Source organism: Ascaphus truei, chromosome 13, assembly GCF_040206685.1.
Source record: "Ascaphus truei isolate aAscTru1 chromosome 13, aAscTru1.hap1, whole genome shotgun sequence".
Classification (NCBI taxonomy): domain Eukaryota; kingdom Metazoa; phylum Chordata; class Amphibia; order Anura; family Ascaphidae; genus Ascaphus; species Ascaphus truei.
This window is the reverse complement of record NC_134495.1, coordinates 12,638,561-12,646,870: the sequence shown is the minus strand read 5'-3', so window position 1 is coordinate 12,646,870 and position 8,310 is coordinate 12,638,561. Positions and strand designations below refer to the sequence as shown.

The 8,310-nt window shown below is 50.1% G+C and overlaps 1 protein-coding gene across 1 annotated transcript in view; it reads right to left on the bottom strand.

Moving 5' to 3' along the window:
- Positions 1–204: 204 nt before the first annotated feature.
- The window catches only part of LOC142465232 (uncharacterized), a 9,816-nt gene continuing 1,710 nt past the window's right edge, over positions 205–8,310 (bottom strand). Inside the window, exons 2-3 of the mRNA XM_075569231.1 lie at positions 2,325–2,575; positions 205–1,223 (exon numbers count right to left, since the gene is read on the bottom strand). Of these exons, the coding sequence (XP_075425346.1) occupies positions 205–1,223; positions 2,325–2,575 (1,270 nt within the window). The remainder of the gene's footprint in view (positions 1,224–2,324; positions 2,576–8,310) is intronic.

Genomic DNA, 8,310 nt, shown 5'->3' with positions numbered 1-8,310 from the left:
CCCCCCACATTATCCCCCAATGACCCAAACCTCTTGACGGTCACTGAAGGTGGGATCATGTCCGAGTCTGTCTCTCTGGAAACATCCATAGTATGTTCCTCTTCGGATAAGGAAAGTTCCTCTACATAGTTAGAGTCCTCAGCTCTTGACCCCCAATCCTTTCTGAGAGCAGAAAAACGGTTTTTCATAGCTACCTGAGGAACTTTACCAGCGGGACCTGCAGGACGTCGAAGAGTCCCTCCAAGTTTTTTTTACCATGCTCTTCTTCCTTTTCTTTTTTCCCTGTGCCCAAATCTGCTCACTTTCTTTTTCTTTGTTATTATTTTCCATTACTTGGGTTTCCATCAAAGTAGGATCATCTGATTCCCCAGATTGTTCCCCTGCTGGGAGTAGATTTGAGGAGGTTCCTTCTAAGGGGTCTTCTGACATTTCCTGGGCCTTGTTTACACTCACAATAATTGTTTTTTCTGTAAGAGTATCTGGGCAAACTGCATCCACAGGTGGTCCAGGACAAGCTCCGTCCCCAGGAGGATCTAAGCAAGCACCATCCCTAGGCTGAACCAGGCCAACCCCATCTGCAGGCGGATCCAGACATATTCTGTCTGCAACTTTCAGGGCCCGGTCGTAAAGTGCTTCATTGTCTTCGAAGTCCACTTCCTGCTCCCATACTTTTGAAATATTATGCCAGGCTTCTGCGCAATTCGTGTATGAATGTCCAAATTTATCGCATAAATTACATCTGATGTTTGTACAACTTGCCCTCTCGTGGCCCAAGGACTGGCACAAGTTGCATTTTAGAACATCACAAGACATGCTTAAATGTCTGGCTGAACCACATCTATGGCACAAGGTTGGCTGCCCATAGTAAAAACAATTTCCTTTTTCTCTTCCTATGAAGAAGGAGTTGGGCAAATGCTTTGTAACATTGCCATGTCGCCAAAGTCTGACTTGCACCTTCCAACCTCCAACCCAAATTTTTTCCGAGTCCATAATCCTTGTAGGTGGAGCAAGTACTTCGCATTGTCTGCCAAGCCATATCAGAATATCTGATATTGGGACTGATTCGTGTCTGAAGAGAATTGTTACCGACTTTGTTTCCGGTTTGGACACAGGAATAGCTGTAAAGGACTTCCATAATTTTGAATTTTTAAGACTCTCATATTTTGTCCAGAAATAGTCCAGAGCCTGAGGTCTCTTAAAGCGGACATCGTATTCGCATGAACCTGGAACATGGCACTGTGAATATTCTGAACACGTGATACATAAAGCTTGGCCCCCTGCAGACGCACTTACCAGAACTCCCTCCTACTGTCTCTGTACGTTCTCCCTACCTACCAATTAGACTGTAAGCTCCTCGGGGCAGGGACTCCTCTTCCTTAATGTTACGTTTATGTCTAAAGCACTTATTCCCATGATCTGTTATTTATATTATCTGTTATTTATTTGATTACCACATGTATTACTACTGTGAAGCGCTATGTACATTAATGGCGCTAATAAAGACATACAATACAATACACAACACACAACACACAGAACCCCAGTAAGCTCTTTTTGGGAACCCCTGAGCCCCCACAAAATATATATATATGTATATGTGTCAAAATGGAGTGCTATTGAGCGTGGCATATGTATACAACAGACGACAGAGAAGCCCAATGCTACATCCAACATGACAGAAATACACAGTAAAATACTTATATATTCTCTTGAAGTAGGGTCATTTAGTTTAACCCTTTGGCCAAAGCGTTGTAAGCTTGCGAGCCACGTCAAGGCAGACACCTGTTCGCAAGTCCTAACACTACCAGATAAAATACTAATATACCTCTATTAGGATTAAAATTCTCATTTACCTCTATTAGGAGGGAGAAAGACCACAGTGAGTCTATATCCAGCAGAATGAGGCACTTGCAAACTAGGGAAGTGGGGAGGGGCGGGCTTAAAACCTGGGAAGGAGGAGCCACTAACCTCCACCAGCTGGAAGAGCTGAGAATGGGTTAACAAAACACAGAACCCCAGTAAGCTCTTTTTGGGAACCCCTGAGCCCCCACAAAATATATATATGTATATGTGTCAAAATGGAGTGCTATTGAGCGTGGCATATGTATACAACAGACGACAGAGAAGCCCAATGCTACACCCAACATGACAGAAATACACAGTAAAATACTTATATATTCTCTTGAAGTAGGGTCATTTAGTTTAACCCTTTGGCCAAAGCGTTGTAAGCTTGCGAGCCACGTCAAGGCAGACACCTGTTCGCAAGTCCTAACACTACCAGATAAAATACTAATATACCTCTATTAGGATTAAAATTCTCATACAATACAATACAATAAGTGCGTAAATGTCATCTGCACTGAAGCCCAAAGATTCTTTCAATAGATGTTTTCCTACAAAAATCCTGTGAGGCTTCATCTCCTCTGCGCCCTTATATCTCAACTTTACCACATTCCTCCTTTTTAAAGGTTGTGCATTTCTGGTCACAGCGCTCACAAAGGATCTCCCACTCCAGGCTGAAGGGGGTGCTGTGTGAACTGGGGTTACCTTGATGCCATCTTCAAAGCTTACTTTGCTTTACCCCATCTTCTGATTGGGCCACTCTATCAGGAACTGTTTGGATAGGAGCAGCACTTTCAGTCTCTACAACCTTAACTTCACTCCCAGGGACTACAGGGTTAATGCAGTCTCCATTGCTAATTACCACCTGCTGTTCTCCTCTCTCAGAGTTCTGAATCCCAGGACCAGCTAATAAGCATGGGTGTGGTTCTGTAAGTCCAGGTGAGCATGGGTTCTCTGGCTCACTGCTCTCAGGCACAAACTCCATTTCCAGCTGATCTCCTCTCAAAGTTTCTAGGTTCTTGCTTTGCTGCTCTCCACATTTCTTTGTAATTTCTTTAACTTCTCCCAGCGTGGGAGTCTGAGATAACCCAACATCACAGGTGTCTGCTGCTTTCTTTGCATGCAATGGTCTTTTAATCAGATCTTCTGCCGCTTCTGCTATTAACCCCTGGGATGCTGGAAGTTCTGGAACAGATCCTTGCTCACAGTCTGATACACCCTGAGGTGAGTCCCCTTCCCTGAAGTCTTTGGACCCTATAACAGGGCTGTTACCTTCTCCTGTGGAAACCTTTAGCCTCCGGTCCTTTGCTTTCTTTTTTTTTTTTTGCAACTTTACCCTTTGGGGTTTTCTTGGCAGTTGGTGGAATTAAACTGTCAGGATCTGAATCAGAATTTTCCTGGGATAAGTTCTCTGTTTTATCTTTAGACTTTGCAGACTTGTTCTGGGATCTAGTTTCTGTCCCACTTCTTGTAGGCGTCACCAAACTTATCTTTTCTTGTGAGCATTTAATGGGGTTTTGGCTTCCGTTTCCACAATATGAATCTGCGCCTTGTTCTGCACTTTGCTCTGCACCCTGCTCAGCATTTTGCTCTGCGCCCCGCTCTGCGCCCTTCTCAGCACCCTGTTCAGCACTGTGGGTTAGCATTTCAATAGTTTTTAAAAGGGAACGTTTCTGTTTGACTGGAACCCCTGTTATTTTAGCAATCTCAACCTCCAACCGGGTTAATTCAACATGCAGATGATTTATTTGCTTCGTGCGCGTGTCTACCTCACGACCACGACATCTCTTTAACTTAATATTTTCTATTTCCAATTCGTCTACCTTCCTGTTATACTTCTTCAATAAAGCTCGTTTCTCTTCTTTCTTAAGCAGATTCTGTTCTGCCCCTTCCTTTCTCTCCAAACTCTCCTGTACCTTGCAATCAGCCTCACCAAGGCCTACACCGCTGCTGCAGCCTGCAGCCTGCAGCCTCTCCTACTTCCATCTCCAACTCACAGCCACCAACCCCTGGGTCTAACGCCATCCTGGCTCCCCTGCAGGAGCTCACCTGCAGCCCATCCTGGAGGAGTTATAGGGAGGGGTTATATGGGGGAATAGGAGGAGTTATATGGGGGAATAGGAGGAGTTATGGGGAGGGGTTATATGGGGGAATAGGAGGAGTTATGGGGAACAGTTATATGGGGGAATAGGAGGAGTTATATGGAGGGGTTGTATGGGGGAATAGGAGGCATTACAGGGAGCAGTTATATGGGGTATTAGGATGTTATATGGGGTAATAGGAGGAGTTATAGGCAGCGGTTATATGGGGCAAAAGGAAATGTTAATAGGATGGGTTATATGGAGCATATAACAAAGCATTTATTTGCAAAAGTAGGAGTATTAAGGATTGTTATAGGGAGATGTTTTAAGGAACAATAGGAGTTTTAGGCAGCAGTTATATTAAGTAACTAGCTGAGAGCCCCGGCGTTGCCCGGGATGTTTGTGGTGTGGGTGTGGCATTTGGGTGGGGAGTGGTCCACGCGGCCCATGTGCGGTGGTAGTGCTGCTCTGGCTGTACTGATGGTGATTGTATTGGTGTGCTGATTTGGGAGGGTTTGGTGCTGATGTGGGTGTGCCGATGGGGGAGGTGCAAAGGTGGCGATGTGTGGGTGCTGATGGTGTTGATGGGGGCTGGGAATGGTGGGGAGCCGAGAATGCCAGTGTGCTGGGGGGGCATGGGATACCGGTGTGCTGATGTGGTGGTGCTGGGGTGTGTGTGTGTGTATACATGTTTGTGTGTATACATTGTATGTGTGTGTGTATACATGTGTGTGTGTGTGTATGTGTACGTGTGTGTGTATACACGTGTGTGTGTATGTGTATACACGTGTGTGTGTATACACGTGTGTGTGTATACACGTGTGTGTGTATACACGTATGTGTGTGTATACACGTGTGTGTGTGTATACACGTGTGTGTATACACGTGTGTGTGTGTGTATACACGTGTGTGTGTGTATAGACGTGTGTGTATACACATGTGTGTGTGTGTATACACGTGTGTGTATACACATGTGTGTGTGTATACTTTGTGTGTATGTATATATTGTGTGTGTGTATACGTGTGTGTGTATACACATGTGTGTATACACGTGTATACATGTTTGTGTGTGTATACATGTTTGTGTGTATACATTGTATGTGTGTGTGTGTATAAGTGTGTGTGTGTGTGTGTGTGTGTGTGTACATTTGTGTGTGTACACATGTTTGTGTGTGTATACACATGTGTGTGTATACACGTGTGTGTGTGTGTATACGTGTGTGTGTGTGTGTATACATGTGTGTGTGTGTATACATGTGTATGTGTGTATACATGTGTGTGTGTGTATACATGTGTGTGTGTATACATGTGTGTGTATACACATGTGTGTATACACATGTGTGTGTGTATACACATGTGTGTGTATACACGTGTGTGTACACATGTGTGTGTGTGTACACATGTGTGTACACATGTGTGTGTGTACACATGTGTGTGTGTGTACACGTGTGTGTGTACACATGTGTGTGTGTGTACACATGTGTGTGTGTGTATACACATGTGTGTGTGTATACACATGTGTGTGTGTATACACGTGTGTGTGTGTATACATGTGTGTGTGTGTATACATGTGTGTGTGTGTATACATGTGTGTGTATACATGTGTGTGTGTATACATTATGTGTATGTATACCTGTGTGTATACGTGTGTGAGTGTATACGTGTGTGTGTATGTGTACATGTGTGTGTGTGTGTGTGTATGTCTCCATGTGTGTGTGTGTATGTCTCCATGTGTGTGTGTGTATGTCTCCATGTGTGTGTGTACGTGTACATGTGTGTGAGTATACGTGTACATGTGTGTGTGTGTACGTGTCTACGTGTACATGTGTGTGTGTGTGTGTACGTGTACATGTGTGTGTGTGTGTACGTGTCTACGTGTACATGTGTGTGTGTGTCTACGTGTACATGTGTGTGTGTCTACGTGTACGTGTGTGTGTGTGTGTGTGTCTACGTGTGTGTGTTTGTGTATACGTGTGTGTGTTTGTGTCTACGTGTGTGTGTTTGTGTATACGTGTGTGTGTGTGTATACGTGTGTGTGTGTCTACGTCTGTGTGTGTGTGTGTGTCTACGTGTGTGTGTGTGTGTGTCTACGTGTGTGTGTGTCTGTGTCCCTGTGTGTCCTTTGGCCCGTGACTCCGCCTCAGGGAAGGGGGGGGGGGGGTGGGGGGGGAGGTGGTGGGAGGTGGTGGGAAGGAGGGGGGTGGGGGGGAAGGGGAGGTGGGGGGGAGGTGGGGGGAAGGGGGGGGGGTGGGGGGGAGGTGGTGGGGAGTTGGGGGAGGTGGGAAGGGGGGTGGAGGTGGTGAGGAGGTGGTGGGAGGTTGTAAGGGGGGAGTGAAGGGAAGGTGAAGGGGGGGTGAAGGTGGGGTGGAGGGGAGGTGAAGGGTGGGGGTGGAGGGGAGGTGAAGGGGGGGTGGAGGGAGGTGAAGGGGGGGTGGAGGGGAGGTGAAGGGGGGGGTGGAGGGGAGGTGAAGGGGGGGGTGGAGGAAGGTGAAGGGGGTGGAGGGGAGGTGAAGGGGGGGGGGGTGGAGGGGAGGTGAGGGGGGGTGGAGGGGAGGTGAAGGGGGGGGGGTGGAGGGGAGGTGAAGGGGGGGGTGGAGGGGAGGTGAAGGGGGGGGGTGGAGGGGAGGTGGAGGGGAGGTGAAGGGGGGGTGCAGTGGAGGTGAAGGGGGGTGGAGGGGAGGTGAAGGGGGGGGGTGGAGGGAGGTGAATGGGGGGTGGGGGGGTGAAGGGGAGTTTGGGGGTGAAGGGGAGGTGGGGGGTGAAGGGGAGGTGGGGGGGGGTGAAGGGGAGGTGGGGGGGGTGAAGGGGAGGTGGGGGGGGGGGGTGAAGGGGAGGTGGGGGGGGGGTGAAGGGGAGGTGGGGGGGGGTGAAGGGGAGGTGGGGGGGGGTGAAGGGGAGGTGGGGGGGGTGAAGGGGAGGTGAAGGGGGGTGGAGGGGAGGTGAAGGGGGGGTGGAGGGAGGTGGAAGGAAGGGAAGTGGAGTGAGGGGAGGTGAGGGGTGGGTGAGGGGAGGTGAGGTGAAGGGGGGTGAGGGGAGGTGAAGGGGGGTGAGGGGAGGTGAAGGCCGCTCCCTCACCCGTCCGGCCGCTCACTCACCCGTCCGGCAGCTCCCTCACCCGTCCGGCCGCTCCCACGTGGATCTGAGGCGGGAGGCAGCTTGTTGTGGCCGCTCCCCCGCTGTGTCCCGGGCGCTCGCTCGCTCCGCTGACTGTAGCGGTGCCGGGGGGGGGGGGGATGGAGGGGAGGTGATTTGAAGGGGGGTGAGGGGTGGGTGAAGGCCGCTCACTCACCCGTCCGGCCGCTCCCACGTGGAACTGAGGCGGGAGGCAGCTTGTTGTGGCCGCTCCCCTGCTGTGTCCCGGGCACTCGCTCCTCCGCTGACTGTAGCGGCGCCGGGGGGGGGGGGGGGGGGGGGTTTGAAAGCGCGGGAGACACGGGGAGAGGAGGAGGTGCACGCGGGTGTGGAGGCTGATTTCGGGGAGGAAGAGGCGGAGGCTCCGGCGGGTATGTGAGGCCCCCCCCCCCGGGTTATACATGCTGCTAATGTACACCCCCCCCCCCTACTGTGTGTGTGTCCCTGTGTGTGTGTCCCTGTGTGTGTGTGTGTGTGTGTGTGTGTGTGTCCCTGTGTGTGTCCCTGTGTGTGTGTGTGTGTGTGTGTGTGTCCCTGTGTGTGTCCCTGTGTGTGTGTTTGTGTCCCTGTGTGTCCTTTGGGCCGTCACTCCGCCTCAGGCCAATGAGAGGTGTGCGGGGGCGGCCCAAGGGACCAATGAGATTTCCCTAGGGACACCGGACATCCAGCAGGCAGGCAGGCATACAGTGCTTTCACTAATATAGTATAAGATAAGACGAGGTATGGAGCACGAGGTACTGACACACATAATAAAAATAAAAACAGTGCTCGCCCCTCTGGCAGGAAATGGTGCGCCCCAGCTCCACCCTACAAAGGGTTAAATAAACAGCATCTTATTTTTAGCCTCCCATGAATTCTGTTCCTAGCCCACCTCTCAGCCTCCGCCACACACACACACACACACACACACACACACACACACACACACACACACACACACACACACACACACACACACACACACACACACACACACACACACACACACACACACACACACACACACACCGCACTGCTTGCCCAGTCACATCCAATCCAAGCATCATGCTGTATCCGATATCTGCTCCTCTCCCCCTCTTTATTCTGAGAGGGTGTGAGGCTGCTCCTCTTTTGAAGATCAGAGGGGGCGCGAGGAAGAGAGGAGGGGGGGGGAGCGATGTTTGAAGGTGATGTGTCTACCTGGGTGGCACGTTTGCAAACCTGCACAGATGCTCAAGTGCCATGACAGTGCACCTATGACCTCACTGCATTCCTG